This window comes from Lonchura striata, chromosome Z (assembly GCF_050655825.1).
Source record: "Lonchura striata isolate lonStrDom1 chromosome Z, ASM5065582v1, whole genome shotgun sequence".
NCBI lineage: Eukaryota > Metazoa > Chordata > Aves > Passeriformes > Estrildidae > Lonchura > Lonchura striata.
The window spans coordinates 87,201,259-87,225,038 of NC_140740.1; the positions used below are offsets into that span (position 1 = coordinate 87,201,259).

General features: G+C 42.7%; 2 protein-coding genes across 7 annotated transcripts in view; one reads left to right on the forward strand and one right to left on the reverse strand.

The window, feature by feature from the left end:
- The window catches only part of LOC110478592 (alpha-protein kinase 2), a 26,419-nt gene extending 20,993 nt beyond the window's left edge, over window positions 1-5,426 (reverse strand). For 2 of the 4 annotated variants that reach the window (XM_085566250.1, XM_021545345.4), the window contains exons 1-2: window positions 5,283-5,426; window positions 3,095-4,430 (exon numbers count right to left, since the gene is read on the reverse strand). The gene's annotated coding sequence lies outside the window, so the exon portion shown is untranslated. The remainder of the gene's footprint in view (window positions 1-3,094; window positions 4,431-5,282) is intronic. The other 2 variants (XM_085566248.1, XM_085566249.1) reach the window with 2 other exon arrangements.
- On the forward strand, window positions 5,342-23,780 carry LOC146763932 (mucosa-associated lymphoid tissue lymphoma translocation protein 1-like). Of its 3 annotated transcripts, XM_085566251.1 has the most exons (17): window positions 5,342-5,501; window positions 6,289-6,455; window positions 8,345-8,466; window positions 8,861-9,011; window positions 9,133-9,311; window positions 9,522-9,618; window positions 10,308-10,340; window positions 11,407-11,433; window positions 12,519-12,551; window positions 13,401-13,604; window positions 16,681-16,858; window positions 17,984-18,058; window positions 18,438-18,565; window positions 20,126-20,275; window positions 20,989-21,146; window positions 21,342-21,467; window positions 22,202-23,780. In XM_085566251.1, exons 1-17 carry the CDS (start codon window positions 5,350-5,352, stop codon window positions 22,664-22,666), a joined length of 2,445 nt encoding a protein of 814 aa, XP_085422377.1. In that variant the 5' UTR covers window positions 5,342-5,349; the 3' UTR covers window positions 22,667-23,780. The 3 variants fall into 3 exon arrangements, with proteins under 3 accessions (XP_085422377.1, XP_085422379.1, XP_085422378.1); XM_085566253.1 differs by lacking the exon at window positions 17,984-18,058; XM_085566252.1 differs by lacking the exon at window positions 10,308-10,340.

The following is a 23,780-nucleotide window of genomic DNA, read 5'->3' on the forward strand; positions in this document are numbered from 1 at the left end:
TGATGTAAACCTGCAACAGTCAGATTAACAAGGAAGCAACAGGCAGATGGAGCTGCTTCACCAAAACCCTTTGATAGCAGGAACACACCGGGATTTGTCAAAAAAGCAATCCATTCCAAATAATAGTTAACAAAAGAAAGGCTGGCTAAAGCATCAAAATGGCTAAAACAATCACCCAACTTTTCTGTAAGGCAAATATATAATAAAACAAATTCAAGTCAATTTTCTGAAGAGATTCTTCATTTAAAATTCATACTTTGTCATAATCCCATAATGGTTGTGAAAAGCCTGTTCACTATTCATAGTGAAAATATTGTCTGAAATTCCAGTTCTAAACATAAAATCTGGCTGCTCAAAATTATTTTCCTTGAAATGACATCACTCCAAATTGAAACTTATTTTTATACATTGTTAAATATGTTCAATATTTGATAATTTATTTCAGTTGAGATCAAAACAGTTTTGAATTACACTTTAACATGGAAGGAAAAAAATTTAAAATATTTTATATTTTGTGGGTAGTTTTGGTGACAAAGCCACTTCTAGTGATTTCAGAGGGACCTGTGGGGTTATTCCTAATGTCAGAAAAAAATTAACTGACAAAAATATATAAACTTGATTAAAAGGTGGCCATTACATTTTCTCTCTTGCATCACATTTTTCCAACTTTATTAAATTATTAGCAAAACAAAAATCTTCTTGTGAAAAATTACCAGATATTGGCTTTTGCATTTATGTATTAGCCCATGCTTGTTGTTAGTGATTATAACTATTTTGAAATAGTATCAATTATAACTCTTTTCAGCTGCATGTTAGTATAATATAATCTATCACCTTAAGCATGCACTGTATTGCTCATAGAAATAGTAGTGCAATGAATATAATAGCTATGTATCACTTATGGAAATAATAGTGTGTTGAATGTACTGTGTTATAGACCTTAGCAAAACATAAGATGGGAAAAAAAGGCTTTTGTGTAACCAAAAACATCCAACCAAAAGCCATCCAACCAAAGGCCATCCAACCAAAGGCCATCCAACCTGTCCAAGTGCTAAGATAACCATGGCACAAACCAGAGCACCGGAGCACAATTAGAGAATACCGTGTTAAATTTAAGGAGGACATACTAAACCCTTATCAGAGGATGTGAAACAGCAGGATGGAGACACAAGAAAATATATTGACCTGACACCCAGGATGTCATGCAGATAAGCCGGAGTATGAAGAAGTCAGACAAAGAAGTTCCCAAAACATCAGAAAGTTCAAAAGAACACTTGAATTATGCATGAAACACAATAATATGCATGTATCTTATTGATATAACAGTATAAAGATAACATTGTCTGTATGCCCTCCCCCCCCACCCTCATGGAAATACTGTCCTTTTTTTATCCTATTACTATAATTATTATTATTTTTAGACTTCTAAAAACTCTAAGCAGTGAATTCTGTTTTTCACATTCATTTGTAAGCAATTTTATATTCACAGAAATTATTTATACGGGAAGCTTATGCATTTTAGCAATCCAGAAGTGAATTTGTGCCTTTCTGTGAGGTTCATGTCCTCTAGAGTCAATGGAAAAATCCCCTTTATGACATCCCTGAAGCATTTTTCCTTTGCTTAAGATCTATTCATGGAGTAATCTCTGTTTTGTGTGCAGGCCCTTTTCAGTAGTGCTCCTTCCTATCTTTCAGCAGCACTCACTGGTCCCTGACCTTGCTGGAGCTGTCCGCCCACCCAGGAACCACCTCCCGTTATCTGTGCAGCCCCAGCTCTGGGCTCAGGGGCCCGTCCCACGCATTTCCGTGGCACAGTGAGCACCTGGTCAATGCCCACCCCTCGATGGAGCCAAGCTGTGACCCCCACGAAGCTCCCAGCCTGAGCAGGTCCTGCCAAGGACCTGCATCACACCCACCCAGCCAGAGTAGTGGGAAGAGAGAGGCTGAGTGAGCCCACACGGGGGATATCAGCAGAACACCAGGGGAATGACACTGATCATGCACAGTGGTTCACACTGGGGAATAGCCTTTCATCAACCAATACTTTGGGCTCTCTATACCGAGCTGACAGCAGTTCTGGGATAGCTGAAGCAAGAGAGAGCGCAAATGGAACACCTTGAGCAGCATACTTGTCAAAGAGTGCACAGTGTCAGAAACCAAACTACAGAAACACTGTATTATCTAAACCAGTTACCACACTATCTATTGGATTAATAAGGTCTAGGTAAGAAAAACATCAGTGAAGTTGTGGCTGTTCAAAAAGTAGATGTCTGGAAAATATGCCCTTGCCGAAAATTCTGTGATATATTGAGGTTCTTCAACTGCCAGTATCCAAGGCTTTTTGACAACATTTTGATTAGTGCAGTACCCGCTGTAAACAGCCCCACAGTATAAAAACACCTCATCCATAATTTATCAGCTAAATGGACTAATAAATTACTGGCTCTGCACATGTCAAACAAACACCTTAATATAGAGTAATTAAAATAAGCAATCACAGCACAACTCTTAACACTGATCTGTCTTAATCTATTTTTAACACCTGTCAAGCATCTGACCCTGTCAGACTGAGCAATTCATGAAGATTGGGAATCACCTATTACTACCAAGTGACCAGACCTTTTCCTCAAGAATGGAGGAACCTTTTATCTAATGCATATTAGGCCGTGCTATAAATATTTAGAATTTAGAATTAATAAATGTGTCTTTCAGGATACCTGGTATCACTTACACACTCTTTAGAGAAGGAAGCTTGCTTTTGTACAATTTTTGCAATTTTGTCTTAATGAGACTTGGTGGAAATAGTAGCAGAGAGTAATTTCAGAAACAGTGAGCAGATTTATAAATGCAACATGTTTAGAAACACCCAAATCTATTGGGATAAACAAAAATGGCTCTTCTTTAGCAGAAGGAAATACCAAATCCCATTTCCTGGTCAACAGCAGTATAAATCAATCCATTGTAGTGCACTGATAATAAAAGTAACTTGCTCTTTTTCCTTTATTAGTCTTTTATGATACACATTCTATTTGCCCAGGAGAAAAAAAGCAGACAAATAATTTTCAAAGTCCAAACACCCCGACCCCTCACTTACCCTTGAGCTCTTTGTGGATGTTCTGGGATAGGCTGGTCCTGGGCTGGGCCTCCCCACTGGAGACAAAGGAGGCTGAATTTGTGCGCGTTGTTAGGAGCTGCAAGCCAGCCGACAGCTTCACCGGTGTTTTGGAGTGCGATCTCAGGATAGGGAGTCTGATCACTGAACAGTTTGACTTTTAAGAGAGACGATTTCATTACATGCAGCAGATGGCCCTTCCTGGGAAAACCTCTGCCAGACAGGGAGTTGGCAGTGAGGAGAGGGCACATCCTACTTCCATAGAAGTCCATAGGAATTTCCTAATGGCCTTGAGACAGAGGAAGTGTTGGCCTTAGTTTTTCATAACAGAGCACTGGCTTGTTTTTTGAAGCATGTGCCTAACTGCTCTTCTAGGCAAGTTGGGAATTTCTTACTGGCTGGACGTTAGGCACACAAAAGTTCTGCTGAGCATGAGAAAATCCACAGTGCCTAACAAGCAGGCTGAGGAAATCAAAGGTGGACAGTGGACTTCTCATAATCTCTACACAGAAATTCACCTTATCATCTTCATCCCTCAAAGGCAAATGAGCAAATCCTGAAGTAAGAAAGTATTTCCACTCTTGGTACCCAAGGAGACAAGTCTCACACATGGCAAACTGGAATGAATTGCACAAACTGCCCTGAGTTTAAGGGATCTGGAAGAGGCCGAAAAAACAACTTTTGTGCCAAGTTTTTTCTTAAGCATTTTGAAGGACACACAGCTAAAACTGGTTACAAGATCCTACTGTGCTAAATACTTCTTGCTCCCAGTGTTATCTAGACAGATAGGAAACTGTGGTCTTCAGCAGTAAATATAGCACTTCCAACCACCCTTATTCAGAAATAGCAATAAGAATATCTATGTTTTATAGACGAGCCTAATAGGCAAAGAAATGAGAGGCAGCCACATTCAAATCAGAACAGTTTCGGTTGGAAGGGACCTTTAAGGGTCATATAGCCCTACACCAACATGGGCAAAAACACCTTCCACCAGACTAAGTTGCTCCAAGCCCCGTCCAACCTGATCTTGAACACTTCTAGGGATGGGGCATCTACCACTTCTCTGAGCTACCCAAATGCTTGATCACTGATTAAAAATGTTTGTAAAATTACTTTCTTAGGCACCTTCAGTCCACTTTGAGCAAGTCGCAATACCAGAGAGGTGAGAATTCGCTTCAGATCATCTGTTTGCAGTGATAACGATCACTCAGGGGAACATCTCGGGAGGCTCTTCCTGAGCAGTTCCTCCTCTCCCTCGCTGAGGACGCAAGGTGCCTTTACGCTGCACGCTTCGACAGTGGCAGCAGGCTGAGAAAAGCTGTGTAAAGGAAGAGAGTCCATGGTCGTACTGCTCGCGGTCAGATAAAGACGTTTCTCCTCAAGGCGAGAGAGAAACAGCTCTCGGGTCTTGTGGGCTTTGTCTGGTTTACGCCCCAGCCCCGGTTGTAAAGCCACGTTCGGCCTCCTCAGCACCACCCGGGAACGCTGCAGGAGGTCTCGCGCTCGCACAATACGCCCATTTCAACAGGGGTACGACCGCGCCTGATCTGTTTCCTCACGGTGCCCGAGGAGGACTACGGGATGTCCCGGGGGCGCGGTGCCCTCAGAGCTGGGCCCCCTCAGAGCTGGGCCCCCTCAGGGCGCGGTGCCCTCAGGGCTGGGCCCCCTCAGGGCTGCGTCCCCTCAGGGCGCGGAGCCCTCAGGGCTGGGCCCCCTCAGGGCTGCGTCCCCTCAGGGCGTGGAGCCCTCAGGGCGTGGAGCCCTCAGGGCTGGGCCCCCTCAGGGCTGGGCCCCCTCAGGGCGCGGAGCCCTCAGGGCTGGGCCCCCTCAGGGCTGCGTCCCCTCAGGGCGTGGAGCCCTCAGGGCTGGGCCCCCTCAGGGCTGGGCCCCCTCAGGGCTGCGTCCCCTCAGGGCGCGGAGCCCTCAGAGCTGGGCCCCCTCAGAGCTGGGCCCCCTCAGAGCTGGGCCCCCTCAGGGCGCGGAGCCCTCAGGGCTGCGTCCCCTCAGGGCGCAGAGCCCTCAGAGCTGGGCCTCCTCAGAGCTGGGCCCCCTCAGGGCTGGGCCCCCTCAGGGCTGCGTCCCCTCAGGGCTGCGTCCCCTCAGGGCGCGGAGCCCCTCAACGGGGCTGTGCCCCCTCAGGGCGCGGTGCGCGCGCTCCCCTCAGCCGTACCCGACCCAGCCGCCCCGTCCCGCGCTGCTCTTCCTTCCGTGCGGTAGCACCGCCCCGGCGGGCAGCCATGGAGTGCGGCGCGGCGGGGCCGCTGCCCCTCAGCCGCCTGGCCGGGCCGCTGCTCCGTAGGCTCAGCGAGCTGCTGGACCGCGCGGCGCCCGGCAAGGGCTGGCGGGAGCTGGCGCAGCGAGCGGGGAGCCGCGGCGCGGTGCGGCTGAGGTGAGCGCGGGCAGCGGCGGGGCGCGGGCAGCGGCGGCGGGGCGCGGCCCAGCGGTGCGTGTTTATCTCTCTAATCCCGTAAAACACTGAGAATCCGTCCACTTCATAAGTGAAAGTATCACCACATACTGAAGATATCTCGTCCCCAGGTTTGCGTAGCTCTGTGATTTAAGGAAGGAAACGTTGATTAATCTTTTTAGTGGAAATATGTAACTTTGTATTCTCTTTAGGCAGTTGTCATTATTTCTTTTTTGTGTTGATTGAATGCCTGTGACTGAAAGTGCGTGACAATGACACCAAAGTTGAAACTACAAGTTCAGACACAGGTGACTACGCTGTACAGTCGGTGTGTTAGGCTGGACTCCAGCAGTCACTTGTTTACAACAACTTTAAAATCAGTCTTCCTGTACTTTGAAGTTCAGAGTCTGACTCGCTCTCTACGGCTTCTGAGTCAGGCTCATAGAAATGAAAGATGCTGTACTACTTTTTCTGCTGACACTTTAAAAGTGAAAAATAGGAGGTTTCTTAATACATTTGCTGAAACTTGTGAGGTATATGCATCTCTTATACCATCCAGCTCACTAATACCACTTTCTGTCTGTGGAGGTGTCACTGAATAACCTCTGTACTCCTGAAACTTGAAGGAAATGCTGCAAATATGTCCAAATCAGCTGGGAATTTCCCATCTCTATTTTTATTTATCTACAAGTGATTGTTTACCCGGGTCCTTTCTGAGAAAAAGGTATTGAGAAGGTCTATGCCATGTCTTTCTCACATTATTCCATAGCCCTCTCGACTTGGAGCAGTGTTCCCTCCAGGTGCTGGAGCCAGAAGGCAGTCCTAGCTGGAGTCTCCTGAAGCTGCTGGGGGATCGGGGCTGCACTGTCGTGGAGCTGGCGGAGTCCTTGCAGGCCCTGGAGCACACAGAGGCTCTCCGGTGTCTGAGCCACTCAGGTCAGTTCTGGGCTGTGCTTTCACTGCGGCCCTGGATTTTACACTGGGAACACTCAAGGTAGCACTCTACAGTAGCGAAAAGCAACTTTAGTGCTTGAATTCTAGCTAGTTGGGATCCAGATGATTACCAAGGTTATTGGCTGATCTGATTCTGAGGTTAAATGTAAGCCAAACCTTCGTGCAGTGTTGTTGCAGACTTGGACTTGGCTCCATGGGTGTGCTGGGCGTTGTCATTCTGTCTGCTGACTGGGGTTTGGTCTCAGCATGTGCCTCTGGGAGATGCTTATGGACCAGAGATGGACAGACAGGTAGTGCTGCCAGCACTGGAGTCTGGAGGTGTCAGTAACTTATCCCAGGTGAAGGGGAAGGGTCCAGTTAGGGCAGATTATTAATAAGATTATGAATACTGAATCTGCATGGTTTCAAAGTCCAGTAACCATAGATGTCACTTTGCCATATTCAAAGGTAACACTTATGCTCTGCATTTTCCAAGGAAAATGGAAGAAATATTTATGTGTCTTTGTAATCTATCATAAAATTGAGCTGGAAGGTTTTTCTTTTTGAACTATTAAATTCCATGGTACATGCAGGAAGTGACTGTGTAGTGCTGAATAAACCACAGGAAAGGAACTGAAACTGGAAAGAAATTATGGATCAGATTTCTTAGAACTTGTTTGGAATGCTTCTGATGAGTGCAAAATGCTTATCTTCCAGTGGATTTTTCTCATCTATGTTCTTAAGAGCTGTTTGTGATGCAAATTGGGGGAAATTAAAAAAAAAAAAGTGGAAGTTTTGGAAAGAGCAAGCCTTCTTAATTTTTCTGTCCTTTAAATTGAAATAGCATAATTACTTTTCTGCTGGTTAATGTTAGAGGACTGTGATGCTCAAAAACAACACAGTTTAACTGCAGAAAGTGGAAGAGGAAGTGTTAAACAAGGAGTTGAGGTACTGATCTCCAGTGCTAGGTGTAGAAGGAAGTGATTTTGGAGTAAGGAAGGCAGGGAATTTCAAAGTGCTGCAGCTTTTTTGGAGTAGCTGCTGGTGTGTTCTACTCTTTCAGAGTAATCATGTGAGTGGAGGCAGCTGATGGAACACACTGCTCTGCCAGGCAAGGTTATGTGATTTCCAAACGCCGTGTGCTCTCCGTTTCAGGCTGTTGTCTCTGTAGGTTCTGGTCTAGTTGGACTATCCAGAGCAAAGAATGTTTCAAATCATGATTTTTAAATGTTCCGTTCTCCTTCTTCTGATGACTTTGGCTATACCAGTGGACCTGGTTTTGGGACCATGCTGTAACAAGATCTGGAATACCTTAGGTTAAGAAAATAATTGCATCATATTGGAGTGGTGTCAGTTAAGATTTGAAGTAGAAAGTTTTACCTTGCAGAAAACCCCAGCCCTATGTTCTGCATGAATCAGAGGCATAAGAGTGTATAAGGAATAGCAGGAAAATGTGCTCTGTTGGACTTAAACTCTGACTGCTTTGACTCCCTCAGGCTGGGCCTTAATCTGAACAGCTCAAAAAAAAAAATCGTTGGGAGTGAACAAACATTTAAAACTGAGAATATCTTTCCAAAAAGGGATCTGTGATACCATGAGACATATTATTTCCTTTAAAGTTAAAATATCTGAATGATATACTTTAAACCTTTTATGAGCTCCATCGAGTACTTATCGATTTGAGCATGGATTTTGTGTAGTGGAAGACAATTTTGAATGTCTTAAAGTAATATAACTAATTGGAACTGTGCGTATACACAGTACAAACAAATTATTTTCAAGTATATTTAATGACAGAAAGGTTCTGTGCTCCAAGGGCAATTTAAATGCAAATATAAATTATGGACTTGTATTTCTTCATAACTTTTCTATGTGTAAATTCTGTCTTAAAGGTGTAAAGATTGTTGTACAGCCAGACTCTCAAGCAGTGCTCTCTGGTCAGGTTGTCAAGTTGTGCTGCTGGGCAATAGGACACCCATTTGTGCAATACCAGTGGTTCAAGCAGGAAAAAGAGGTAAGAGTTCATAGAGAATGCAGGGTTTTTAAATAGTGAAAATAACACATAATGATTTTGGATCGTCCTTTTTTTTTTTTTAAGACTCTTATTCACAATGAGAGAAGATTGCTGTATATACTCATAATGCTCAGAAAGTTTAAGAAAAGCTGGATGATCCTATGAACATGCTAAAACAAAACTGTGATTCCTTATGTTCACACCACTTCATTCCTGGGGGCTGTGAATGTGCAATGGGGCAGAAAGGAAGCTGTAAGTTCAGTTGTCTCAGGCTACAGTAAGTGAAGGAGTTGAGGATGGTGTTAAGGACTTGGAAATAAATATTATAATGCTTGATCCTGGTTAAGATTAAACCAATTGAAATGGAAGTATTTTTGGTTCATCTGTGATGCAGGTTCCCCATGGTAATTCTCCAGAACTGGTTTTGAGTCCGGTGAGTGTAAAGGATTCTGGCTTTTACATCTGCCGAGCGAACAGTGAATCTTCTTTCACGTTCAGTCGGTGGGCACGCCTTGAAGTTTGTGAGCTTCAGGATATGCCTCATGGTGAGTGGCAAAAACACCTTCTGAAAGTGCCTTCCTGCTTCCTCAAGGCACTTGGGTCCCTGTTGCTGTGCTTAGGTTGTCTCACACTTCCTTTTCTTGTTACTTCCTTTTCATTTTTAAGGGCTCTTAATGGGTTTGCCTGAAAACAAGTTGTGCATTTGTAATCAGCCTCAGCCACAAAACCTGACAGTGGGGGATGCTTTGGTACTAGAATGTGGAGCTGTTGGAAACCCAGTTCCTCATTACCAATGGTTCAGAAATGGATTTCCTTTGGCAAATGGGAGCAAAAATGTCTACACAGTAAGTTACTGCAATGGGCCACACTTGGGAGCTAACGTTAACCACCTTGAGCTTACCACAGAAAGTTCCTTTGAAGAAAAGAATTTCTCCAGAACCGCTGCTAGTTTTTTTTACTCTTTCTTGCCTGTGGGGCTTAGATGTAAGGCTTAAATACCTGATGCAGGTATTTTTTGGAGTTCTGTTGGGATGATTGTGATGATGCTTGCATAGGTAACTTGCGTGGATGTGGGACATCAAGGAACATATTGGTGTCATGTATTCAATGACCGGGAGGACGAAGACAGCAAGAAAGTAGAAGTCATTATAGGTAAAGAGTTCTTCTATTTCATACAGGTCAGCTCTTTTGTCCATTTCTTCTACATCACTAAAATATATTTTTGAAGCTTTCAGTATTAAGACAAGCTCATGCCTTCTATATTTTTAGTTTATCCATTTGTTAAAACACCTGTGCTTGCATCTGGCAAATGGAATTTTGGAGTTTTGGGTTTTTATGATAACCAGTACAGAAGTACTGTCCCTTTTCATCCCTGCCGGCATGTATGTGGCTTGTTAGCAGATTGCTAGCTGATATATGCTTTTTGACAACTAAAAACTTTAAAACACTTTAACCCTTGCTGGAGACATGAACTCTGTTACATGGAGTCCTTCAGCAATCAGGAGAGGTGAGCTTGTTCATTTCAAGTAGAATGAAGGAACACGTTTCATGTTCATGCATGTGTATTTGCAGGGAACTGAAGAGGAGCAGATCTGTTTGTATAGCTTCCAGATCTGACAATACTACCATGTAACTTCCTAACGTAAGAGACACCCTAGTTTAGTACTCCTGAGTTTCGGGAATCATTACTGTAGAGTGTTATGGCCAATGCAAATTTGCACTGCTGTAAAGTGAGCCACATTGCAGAGCAGCTTGACAGTGCCCTTTATCTTCCACTTTGTGTGCTAACTCTCAGAACTGAGAGCTCATCTTCCAATTTTTTTCCCTCCTTAAAACACAAGGAAGGAGGGCTGTGGCAGTGGAGTGCACAGAAGGTAATGTAAACCTCTAATTGTGAATCAGTTTTAACAATTGGTGATGGGAGTGACAGGTTGTTGAGTGTGTTGCTGAAAGGCATATGTGAGTTAAGAGCTTGGGGTTAAAACATTGATGGATGATGCAACAGTCCTTCTGCATGTGCTTCTCTCTTCTTTGCCTGGACACATGATCTAGATCACACGGCTACTTCCTTCTTTTGTGGTATTCAAATGATCTGGAAATTTCTCTGGTGGGGCTCAGGAGGCAACATGCTAGAAAAAAGATCTGGAGATATTCAGGAACCTGGATGATCTTAGAGAGCTGGCTAGAGCTACTTGCAATGTCAGCTCCATGTCTGCAGAAGTCTTATTAGCACCGTCCTCAGGATGTTTTCTGTTCTCCTTTGCACTGTTGCAGCAGGGAGGAAGAAGTGTATTGTGACCCTTAATGTTGGTACCATCCCTCCCTCGACTGCTGAGCATTTCGGAAGCTGCAATATCCGCAGCACGTGGGGTTGGGTTCAGTGGTGCGAGGCTGCTCCGAGAGAGCACTGGTGCTTCAAGGATGTTAGGTTTTTTTCCCCTGCTTTCCAGTGTTCTCAGAAGAAAGAGGTGAAACCCGTGGTAGCTTAGGATGTTTGAAGATTGTATCTGAAGTCTTTCTGAATACACGTGGCTTCCTAAAATCAGATTTTTTGCTCAGGATGTTGCTTTTTCAGCAGCCCCTCAAACGTCTGTTCTTCAGTGGGATGATTCTGATACTTTTTCCTTTTTCCTTCAACCTACTTGCATGCCTGTGGGATTGAGGTGTCATAACTGTCCCCCACTTAGTTTTTACATCTACTGTACTGCAATGCTGCGTCTAGCACAGCTTAATATATTGCTATAGGATTTTCTCTTCTCTGTGGAATAAACACAAAAGGTTTGATTTGCAGAAATGCAAAGTCAAAAGTATTTTAGAAACGTAGTTTGTTTTCTTTGTTCAGCTTTGTTTAATAATGGCATGGCACTTATGTTTTTACTAATAAAATGGGGTTTCTGCTTCTTGTTTAAACTATTATTTTATTGGTGTTTTCCTTCACAGAAGATTTAAGTGATCTTCAGGAATCAGGTGAGTGATAAGTTTTGAAAAACTTTAACTTGGCATCTTCATTTTATGTTACAAGTAATTGAAGGCTCGCTGGGTTGCAATATAAACTTTACAGTATTTGGATGTACCTGTAACTGAGAACTGAATAGGAGCTGGTATCACCTTAAGAGCAGCACAGCTTTCTAGTTCCAAGAGATTTCACTTGAAGCATATAGAGAATCATAAGGGTGCTGTTAGTAAAATAGCCCAAGGCTGCACATACACTTACACAGATACAAAGGGAATTCTCTTTCTTCTCTGTGGTTTCTTGAGACTCGGTTTTAGGACATTGCTGCTTTCTCAGATAATTAAGGTGAAAAAGATGTGAGGTGTCTGCCTCTCACTCATGATATGTTGAGTGGCATAGTTCAGTCATGTTGGAGTCAGCCAGTGTGATTTGAAGACTGTTAGGTGGTTGTTATAGAAATGTTGGTTTACAGTCTTGCTCCAGAGGGAATTATCCCTGATATAGTTTTCCCAAAACCTCAACTCCCAAAGATATTATCCTGGGTTAGATATCAAATTCGTTTATGTTTGCCCAGTCTCAGTTTCAGCCACTGAAAGGCTTTTCTGTCATACTGTGTCATGTTATCCAGGTGAACCACTTTGGCATGCTGCTTACTGTTTCTCTTGGCACAGCAGTGGCTCTGCCACCCCTCTGTGAAGTACAGAATAAAATAATTTTCACATTCAGATGGGAATCCCTGCTAAGCATCCCCCACCTTGCATGTCTGCTTTTTGTTTGGAGAGGATGAACTGGTCAGATGTCACTGAAAATGCCAGTGTGCAGTTTGTGAGATTCAGCATCTATTCTTTCTTAATCTATAGAATAAGTTATTCACATCCTGTCAGGTTGTTTGTGGAAAGAGAGTGAAGGAAACAATCTAAACAAAAACAACAATATCAACATAACACCCCCAAACCCCACCAAAACTAAGAGAGGGCTTTTTCTTGCATTAAACTAGGAAAGTGTTAGGGAAAGCAGTGCTACTAGACTATGGCTGTGGAGGATGCAGTTCATTTTCTGGAGTCGCTGACACGCTGCTCTTTTCTTCTATTTCAAACAGACCCACAAGAAGAGTCAAGTCACAGACCTGTGGGTAAGTAGTTTTGTACTGAAATGACTATGTATTTGACATCTAGGATGCAGATTTTGCTGCTCCTGAGTATTGCTGCTACTGACACTGCCAGTGCAAGACCCATGGGGCAAATAGAGAGCTCCAGGGAGGGAGATCTGTGGATATTTGTGTAGTCCTTTTAGAATGCTTGTTTGCCCTTTCAGGTGTAAACTGTGCCAAGGGCACCAGTATTTTTAGTGACCCTGTGAAACGTTTGCAGCTTCTCATCTGTTTCAGTTTACTGCTTCAGATCCCTGTGGCCAGACCTTAGCCAGTGTGTTACTCCATTCCTTTGCACACTTGGAGGCAGCGGTATTGGGATGATGTGATAGAAAGGATTGCTATCCTGTCTGCTAAGGAAATGCTGTCCTTGCAGCTATCCCCGTTCCATCATGTGGATCCTTTGATGCTGAGCTGAAGCTCATAAAGAGATGGATAGCACATGTGATATGAAGACTAGTTGCTGGGTTTTTAAATCACATACTTAAATTTGCACTGTAGACTTGAGTAGTCAGGCATGTCCTGTTGATACTACACCAGATGGAAAGGCTGCTGGCCCCTGCCAGAATTTAATGGCTCTTTCAAGTTCATTAGTGTGAGGAGGAGTGTTGTAAGTGCTCCTCTCTCATGCAGGTGAGTATTTTTCTTCAGGCGGAAAAGAGAGTTGAGCTGGGTTGTTGATGTGGGATGACTTGTAAAATCAGATAAAATATTGTGCCTGAAGTGAGATTGATACCCTTTTCACTTTGGAAAACTTTCAATCTAAAGGTGTTGAATCTATGGAATATATAAATGTGACATGTTTTTTTTTCCCTCTGTGTGTCTTGGCAGCCACAGACAAGGTGGCTCTGTTAATAGGAAACATGAGCTACTGGAATCATCCCCAGCTCAAGGCTCCAATAGTAGATGTCTATGAATTGACCAGTTTACTAAGGCAGCTGGATTTCAAAGTTGTATCTTTGCTGGATCTTACCGAGTCTGAGATGCGCAATGCAGTGGATGAATTTTTGCTTCTCCTGGACAAAGGAGTTTATGGTAAGAACACGTAAATCCCTTCTGAAGTAGGCCAGTTTTGTATGTATCAAGTAGCAAACATCTGGTATTTGCCTCTGCCAAGCAACATTCATGGTAGTAAATATGATGTATGTAGAATGAGAAGAATAAGTTAAAGGTACCCACCAGCATATCCTCTGACTTCGGTTAAAATGTTTTAGTTCCTTTACTTTTAGAACAGATCAAATGTTTGAACTTCATTCTTTAGCCACACCTAAAACTGCAGTGCAGACTTTTATTTTGTTTGATAGTATTGATAGTACTTTGCTTGCCTCGATTTGATTTTGGGGCACAAAGCACAGTACAGAAGTGGAGAAGAGCATGATGGAATTGATGCATGGATCAAAAACCTTGCATGGAAAAGGCCAAGAGTGATCTGGTTTGGAGCGTAAGAAAAGTTCTTACGTTTTCTGCTGACTGCCACTATTCTGTCATTTTACTAAGATTGTATAGAAAACTCCAGAAATTATTTAGGACAGAGAGCAAAATGTTTTCCCAGGTCCCTATTTAGTGGATTGCAGAATTCCATTCTGTAGTAAAAATCGATTTGAGAAAACATTATTTGATCCCTTTTTGGAACACAAGGTCAGCTTATTTCTTAGCGTGGCTTTTTTTACGGGTGTGTTACCTGATGCTCTCTCTGTGCAGAACTGCCTGCCCTGACATTTGGGCATTTATATCTGAGCCAAAATCTGCCTGACACGAAGCTTGGTCTGGCAGGAACATGAGGCTTTTGAGAGCAGTTTGCTTTTATTATTCCCTGGGAAATAGATGGGCTTACCTGTTTAAGTGAGCTTTGAGAGTTTTGCACCTTCTCAATTTTTCTCCCTAACTGTGGACATGAATGTAGGAAGTAAAGTACTGAAAGGCTTTGATTAATTTCTCAGCAGCACTATATGAAAGTTCTTACATGGCATATTTTTGCAGTTGTACTTTTCCAGCCAGTTGATACAAAAGGTAACCAGAACAGTTTTTCAGTGGTGTTTGGCAATAACTACTCCCATTTAAATGATTACTTTGTTCTTTCTGCATAGTGGCTATGAATGGCTTAAAGCCTATAAAAGATGCTGCCAGTGCACAAATAGGTAACGATTTATAGCCTTTTCTAGTGGACATAGCTTCAAATAGAAGAGGCACAATGACTACTGCTGTTTAGTCCCTGCTCTATAAACCTGATGCTTACTAGGTTGTGTAATTCTGGCTTACTGCCAGGAAAGTGACATTTCAGATGCTGGTCCTTAAGAGCAGGAGTAGTAAACAAAGTGATGATGGTTGTCTCCTCTGCCATCTTAAGTCTGCGCTGTTCTAAATGTAGGTTGCAATTAACATTGTATTCCACACAGGGTAAAAAAGCACAGACCCATGTGTTGGAAAGACTAAAAATATTTAGGCTGCTTTCTTTTTAAATGAGAGGGAGGGGGGAAGGGAGGCAGATATTAGTTAAATGCTGACGTCTCTGAGGAACTTGAGCCTACTTAAAATTGTTGTATGCGAGTCTCCGTCGAGGCCCTCCAAATATGTTTACTCCACTTACCCCAGGTATGTGCAGATTTATTTCTGATGTTGAGCTCAACGTATTAACTGTTGCAGGTACTTGGCACATAGCACAGTCATCTGCCAAGGATAGAAAAGGAATGTCGTCAGTCAGTCCAATTACTTACAGAGTATATGCTCAGATACATAGAATATCAAATATAACCCTGATTTAGGTTCAGATCTGAGCTCTGGAAATCACATTAAGGCTTTCTTTTTAGCCTAGGGCCTGACACAAGATTATGCAGTTGCACTTCATATCATTTTTAGCTCTCTTGAAGCTCACCAGGCTCAGGTAGCCCTCATATTTTCATTTCTTGTAGCTGTGTGTAGTGAAAAGGTGAAAACACCTAGCATGTCCACCTCCACGAGCTAGTATGTTAGGGTGAGCCTTATTTTGGGTTTTATCTGAATCTGCCAGTGTTGCAGTGACTTAAATTTTTCGGTAAGTTTTGGTAAGAATAACAAGATAAGAACACAATATCTCTGGCCAGCATAAATTGTCAGATTTCTGTTAGCTTTTATTCAACTGAGCACTATATTCTAATTGCAGATCTGACCTGCAGGCAGCTTTGACTAGATAAATAAAAATTGTTTTTAGAAGATGGAATTTGCATCATTAAGGAAAACCAGCACTGGGAATAGGCAATAGGAAAATCCAATTAAATCATACAAGCCTCTGGTAACTGCATTTTATGGCAGTAGAGATTATTGATTCTAAGATCCATCTAATCCTCATGCAAATTTTAATTACTTTCATACTGGACATTTTTATTCATATAAGGAAAATCTTAGGTCTTAGCTTGCAGTTCCCTTTCTCAAGGTTGAGAAAAACTTTCTTTAATTCCCTGATCAGGTTGGTTTCTCTACAAAAATATTGCATGTTTTACTGAAGATTCTAAATCTTAAAATGTTGTAGACTGTTGTGTAGTGACACATGAGGGACATGATAGCAGGATAGTAATTTCTGGCTAGGTAAGCATGCAAAGAGTTTGTTTAGTAGACCCAGAAGAGTCATGAGTCTGTAACTAGGAGATATAGCTGCAATCAACAGAACATGAGCTGTTGGTAGTTGGTAACGGGCGTGTGCTCTGTAGTCCTACCAAACTCTTCAGCATTTTCTTTTCTGTTCATAAGCCGCAGACTTACTGCTGCTCAGAGCTTCGTAATTGCACATGCGGAGAAGATGTTTTACAGTTGGCACATTTCCTCGTTCCTATCTGTGAGTTACACATCACATACAACAGGCTGTCTCTGTTAGAGGTCATAGCTACTTAGAGCATTTTGAGAGTATTTAACTTGGTGTGTTTATGCGAGTATCTAACTGATTCTATTGCATGTGTGATTTTTGTGCTTCCTTTAATTTATTGTGTTAGTGTATTGCGGAGTTGATGTTAATGTAGCTTGGAGCAGCTTCAGTGAGCTCCCTGGCCCACAATCAGCACTGTGCATGATGGTTTTGACCCACTAAAATGGACAGAAGTATCTGATGCACTGCTCACTATCACACCTGTTTTAAACTCAGGTTTGTTATACTATGCTGGCCATGGCTATGAAAACTATGGGAACAGTTTCATGGTTCCTGTTGATGCCCCGAATCCCTACCGCTCAGCAAACTGCCTGTGTGTGCAGAACATCCTGCGGCTGATGCAGGAGAAGCAGACGGGACTCAACGTGTTCCTGCTGGATATGTGTCGCAAAAGGTATCTCCTACATTCCCGGGTGGTGAGAGCTGACCTCGGCTCTTTGGGATCTCAACAGAAAGCTGGGCCTCCTGCAGATGAGGAGTCTTTAGGCTGAGAATTCACTGTACTGCAAAGTTCATGGTTCTGAGGATTCACAGCCTGACCCTGAGTGCTTTTAGCATCAGTAGGATTCACCCACAGACTTCTGCCCATGGCCTTGGATAGAGATGCGAACCTCATGGTGCCTCCTGATTTCAATGACATTTATTTATTTTCTTGCTGTTGTTTTTTAAAAGTTATAAAGAGACTGATCAGATAAAAGTAAAATTTGGCATCTTAAAGAAAAAACAGGACCCTTTCCCCTGGGATCATTAACTGTCTTCTTCATTACAGGGAGGAAGGAGAAGCCCTGTGATGAAAGGCATGCTAACTTAGCAGAAGGGCTCAAGGGAAATCCTTATTTTAGAACTCCTGAGAGCCATGGATTTTGCTTCTATACTGAGGATGTTTTATCTTTATGTAAAGGTTAAAAACCAACTGTTTATGGGATTTTTCTACACAAAGTACTGTGTTCTTTCCATGTTGAGAAACTACTATGATCAATTAAACTTGCACTTGAAATCAGCTCTTCAGTCAGCACTTCTGGCAGTTGGTCTCTGAGGAATGTTTCATAACAGAAAGTTGTTGGTGCTTTAGTATCTGTGGAGCCTCTGAACTTCTCTGCTAATGCAATGCCCATGATCCAGTTCAGCTGACCGAATACAAAAGCCATCGATGTAAGCCTTGTACTAACAGCACCATGTTTGGTGGGGAAAAGAAAATTTTTTTAAAAACCATGCCATTTTTGAAATGACCTAAAATGGATGGATATCAGAGTTGTGTTTTGCAGAGATTGCAGCTAAACTCTACTGGTTACTACAGCATGCCCTTCTCTGGGTAATGCCTGATGCTTCTGTCTTTAAACTGCCCTCAGGAGGAGTGTTGATGGTGCTGACTTTTGTATTTGAGAATCAGGATTCATTACAGACTTGTAGGAGTGAAACAAATACTGGTTCTAAACTCTCTCTTTTGTGTTTTGATTTTGTTGCCATTACGAGTTCTCAAATTACTATTTTACTTTCTTGTGTTTTCCATTTATTACAGAAATGAATATGATGACACAGTTCTTATGTTGGATGCTCTGAAGGTTACGGCCAATATTGTTTTTGGATATGCAACGTAAGGAAGTTATTCTTCTGTGCCACAGAAATGACTGAGATTGTGTAGCTGATCTTTTTCAGAGCTGTGCTGTGGGCCTCTAACCTTGGTCACTTTTCAAGTGCAAAAACTGCTGAATAGAAGTAGTCAGGAGCTTTACTAAAGTTGTTGATAATAAATTTAAGCTTCTCAAATGAGCAGTTTGATGAACAGGTCTAGTTTGTGATGTCATTTTAAGAGACACTTCCATCAGCTGCTTGCAAGGGAAGAGCAGGTTTGCCTTGGACACAACCTGGTTTTCAAATTGTAGGGTTTCTTTCCCCATTCCCAGCGTAAATTTACTCTTAATCTTGCAGGTTTTTCAGTGTTTTTTCCTTGTCCAATGCTGATGATCTCACAGGTGCCAAGGAGCAGAAGCTTATGAAATTCAGCAGCTGGGGTTGGCCAATGGCATCTTCATGAAGTTCCTGAAGGACCATTTGTTAGAAGACAAGAAGGTCACTGTTCTGCTTGATAAAGTTGCAGAAGGTGAGCTCCAGCTTACTGCACTAACAGTCATCACGGTCTGCATTACTGAAAACAACTTCGCTTCCATGTCTTTCCTCTCATGGTGAATGTGTTACGCTAATTAAATCTCTTTCTTGTGTTTTGGTTTTTCAAATAGCAGGTGTTTCAAATAGCAGGTGCTACTGGGCAGCATATTAACAACATTCCTGATGCTCAGCTTCTTTAGTAGTGTTCAGTTTTATACTTTTCTGAGTATCTCTCTGCATGGAGCTTTGAATTGTCCATCCACAAAACTGCTCTTCTGTCCCGTGGTGCCAGCTGCTTGTGGTAGTCCAGTCATTTGCATGTTCATTTAAACAATTAACATAATCCTACTTGCCTCAGAGTGCTATAGCAATTATAATGATTTGTTCTCTAAGTGCAGTAAAAAAGGGCAGTGCACTGTGTTCATTTGCCTGGTTCACTGATTGTGTTTTTGATGTTTTTGATGGGAGAAGCACTAAAGTGAGATGAGTGGAGGGAAAGCATAATGCTTCTGGGCAAACACCTGCTCCAAGCACAGAACAGTGTCAGGCTGGTGTGTGTAGGTGCATCAGCCCAGCTCTGCTCTGGGTTCATCAGCCTGGGGCAGCTACAGGTCACAGAGCTTTGTTTGTGTTATGTTCAAGAGTGCAGGGAAAGATTGATTGACTTGTCAGGTAGCATGACAAGCAGTGGTGTGAGTATTCCCAGGTGTTGGGTGTCAGGGTGTACACAGGTTCTGTGCAGACAGTGCCAGAGGAATGTTCCCATTAAGTGTTCCACGGAAACAGCCCCCATGGAAAAGGCTGCAGCCTGCTGGCTCTGTGGTTTTTGCTGTGCCTGTGCCACAAGAGTGCAGTACTAGCTCATGGTCAGCTTTGTGGCCACTACATCCCCAAGCAGGTCCTTCCTCAAAGAGGTCCTTCCCTGCAGAGCTGCGTCCCAATCAGTCAGGTCCTTTGTGGACCTCTGCAAGGGATTATTCCTGCTTGGGAGCAGAACTTGGTGTTCTCTGTTACTGGACTTCATGACACTCCTCTCTTTCAGTTACACAGCCCATCCAGGGCCCTCTAAAGAGCAGTACAGTCTTGTGGAGTATCAGCCACTCCTCTCAGTTTTTAATCATCTGCAAACTTTCCAAGTTTTGTTCTCTGTCCTTACACATGGGTCATTAGTGATGCTGTTAAATAATCAATATCAGGCCCTTGTATCTAAACCTGGAATACTCTGCTTGCCCCCAGTTCTTTAGAATAATCTCCCCTAATGGAATTACATTCTTGAAATTAGCCACTCTAATTAGGACCTTACCCCGTCAGAGCTGTGATGCTGCTTGGACTGGCTCTGAGGAACAGGGGACGATGGTGGCCAGGGTTCTACATAACTGCTTTGGCCTTAAGGGAAGGAAAAGCTGAGCAAGGAGTACTTGTAAAACTGCAGCTCTTAATGGATGTGCTGGCTCTGGCATAACCACAGTAACCACACATTGCAGGAAGGTACTTAATTGAGTTGGAATTGCAGCAGCATTGATTTTGAAAGAACCTCTCTGCATCTTGTTTTTAGACATGGGCAAGTGTCCCCTTACCAAAGGCAAGCAAGCCCTGGAGATCCGCAGCAGCTTGTCAGAGAAAAGGGCATTAACTGATCCTGTTCAACAAAGCACATCTTCTGCAGAGTCCCTGGCACGGAACCTGCAGTGGGCCAAAGCTCATGGTACAGTACAGTCTGCTTTTAGATGATGCTACTGCCATGATGGGAGAAGGGAGGGCATGTACTATTGAATGGAAATGGAAGAAATTCAAGGCTATAGCTACATTTTCATTACTATGTTCAGTTGGGAGTTTTTTGGGTTGGTGTTTACCCCTACGTGAGATAGTAATGAACAAGGTGCCATGAAGAATTCATGTATATTCAGTATACTTAAGACCACTCAGACACTGGAGGGGAGACTTACAGGTTGTGTGTCTTCTGTCACAGTCTCCCAGTACTGCATGTCTAGTAGTGACATTTGTAAGACGTCATTGATCTCATTCTAAAGTCATCACCTAAAATAGGCAGGTAAACTGTATGGTAAATGTGCATGATGAAAATAAGTTTTCAATGCAGACAACTAAGAAAAATAAAATAAGACTGAGATGAGTTCCAGGCTTGCTAGCCTTTTAAGAAGGCCAGTGGGGTTTAAGACCTGTTTTTACCTTTTTCGCCTAAATCTGTTGGAGTACATCTTCAGATTTCTTTTGACAGTTGGGGCAGAGGGTCAGGGATGGCATTCTAAGACCACTCGTCGTACAGGAAGACTCTCTTAGAGATGCCCATGTTTATTTGTGATCCCAAGCACTTAATTCTTGTTTGTTAAATGATTGAAAAAGAAAAATGCATATGCTAAATTTATATTTAGACTGTAACAATGTGTTATTTATTGGCAGAGCTTCCAGAAAGTATGTCCCTTGAATTCCAGTGTGGTGTTCAGATTCAGTTGGGGTTTGCAGCCGAGTTCTCCAATGTCATGATAATCTATACCCGGATAGTTAAGAGGCCCCCTGAAATCACAGCTTGCAGAGCCTACATCACAGACTTACCACTCGTAAGTGCTTCCTGCTGCTGTCTCATGATCTTGCTCCACTGAAGTTGAAAATTTTCTGCTCCACCCATAGCAAGTTGCATCTTGTATAATAAAATGGGTCTAAAATGCTGCAAGTTCTCAAACTGAAAGAAATACTATTTTATGATCTACAAATTCTGTATCATCAATTAAGTTCTCTTTTTTTTCTTGCAATAGGCCTTGGATGTAGATCCTAAAGAGGCCAATAAAGGAACTCCTGAGGAAACTGGAAGCTATTTAGTCTCAAAGGACCTTCCCAAACACTGCCTCTACACCAGGCTGAGTTCACTGCAAAAACTAAGGGTTAGTATTTACTGTTCATTACAAGTATGCCCAGATAATTGACACTACTTATGTTGCTTTGACGTTCTGTTGAGGCAGCTGTGTATGGTTAGTGTAGTAAGTTTTTTGGAGGGAAAGAATGGATAATAACCCAGTTCAGTGACTTTCATTTCAGCTGAAAAGTAAAAGGCAGTAAAATACATATGCAGTCCCGAAACCAGTGTGCAAGGCCCTTTGTATTTTCCAGGCTCATGCTGAACTTGGCCAAGATGGTTATTTTTGTGCAGATCACCTATTGCATGCTCTGAGGGTGTTCCTATACTTCTCAGGAAGAACATGACCTGAAGCAGAGCCGCCTCTTACAAAGTCATTAGTAGGAGATTAAAGTGCTGTGTATCAGCCTGTGCTCCTGAGCATACAGTTTTTGAAAGGTTCTCTTCAGCAGACTGGGCACTGCTCAGTGTCTCTGTATCTTTGTGTCATGAACATCTGTGCCAGACACAGCCTGGCATCTCTTCTTCAGTGCTTTTGGCAGTTGAGGTAACACAAGTGCTTCTGGAAATACAGACTGTTCAGTGAACAAGTAGTGACCAAAAGAGGACCTCAGGAAGCAAGGCCTGCCCATTGTGTGTCTCTAGCTCCTAAAAAGGTCACTCTTCTTCTCCAGAAGACTGCAGCTTCTCTAAGGGTTTCCTGTAGTGTTTGTTTGAAGAGGAAGTGTAACTTTTCCTCTCCCCCTCTTTCTGCTTTTACAGGAACATTTAATCTTCACTGTTTGCTTGCACTATGAGTATTCAGGAATGGAAGATACAATGGATGAAAGAAAGGAGATTAATATTGGGAAGCCCCTTATTGCTAAATTAGGGCTTCACCCTGGATTCAAAACCAAGAACTGTCTCCAGACATGTTGCATGCCTGGTTATCCTTTTCTTAATCCAGTAGAATCAAGTCCAGAGGCAGCTGAATACTACATCCCTAGTCATTGCCAACCCAATTCCTCTCCAGGTGTTTACCATCTGAACTGTGTTTGCTCAAACAGCATCACACACCCAGAGGCGTGTTCCTGCAATGGAACTTCCAGGATGTTGGCTTCAGGACACAAAGTACAGCATTACTCACCCACTGTGGAAAAGCGTAATGTGCCAATAGAGACCACTGAGGATACTGTTGAACTGGAATTCTTTCTCTCTGACAGCCTTAGCTTCTCTGAACAGCAGTAGCTGGGATGTGCTTGGAGTAGACCAGAATGGCATCCTTGAACAGAGGGGCTTCCACTGCCTCTCCATCTTCTGGAGTTTGGAGACTTCTGGACAAGGCCCTGGAGAGTCTAGAGTAGGTGCTGGGAATGAGGTTGTGATGAACATTTTTCATATCCTAAGAGACAAAACTGGACCAATAGATTTAGGAATGAAAAATGCATTCTTTCTGTTTTTGTTTTTTTTTTTTTTTTCACCTACTATTTGTTGTTTGGTACAGAGAAAAATCTGAACTGCTCAAAGTTTCCTATTCTGTTCTTTGGCCATGGTGTGTTAGGATCAGTCACTGATGTTCCAGTGCCTTGCATGTAGCCAAAAAGCAGCTCTGACTGCATTCTCCTCTCTGATTGCCAGATGTCCAGTGTCTGGCAGTATCTGAGAGGATAAGATCTGTGCAAGGAACCCAACACCTGACGAGCCAGCAAATTGACATCACTTTTGTTTTTAAGAGAACTACAGATAATCAGAGGGAGCAAAGTCACGGAATCATACTGTGGTGGATTGTTGCTATTTTGATTTTTTTTTTTTCCTTTTACATAACACTCTTAAGATTTTTGCTGATCTGATACCCAAAATAAATAACTGCCCTTTCTCAAGTAATTTTGTTTACAGTTATTTTCCTTTTAGACTAATTAGTTACAGTATTTTCTTACTGCTATAGCCTTGATGCTAGACAATAGTTACAATACAATTAATGTATAGTTAATAATAGGCCTGTTTTGAGAATGGTATTAATAATGTTTTTCATTATACAAGTTATCCTGAGTCACTGGTGACAGCAGCTTCTCAAGCTGGCAGATGGTGTCTCTGTAAGAAAACATGTTTTCTTGCCTTGCCCATCAGTTCATTCCCAGACTGAGCAAAGAGAACTCGGTGGTAGTAGCATCTGTTGATGGAATAGTTCCTGTTAGACTCCATCTGCCTGCCAGCTCTAGGATGTTCAAACTGTGGTGTGTATATATAAGGTACAAAAAGTATTATTAGAATTCTGATGTGTCACAAACTAGAGTGGGTTTAGTTATGTAAGACTGACATTTTTGGACAGCTCTAAGAAGTAATAAAAAATCTCATGAGTAGA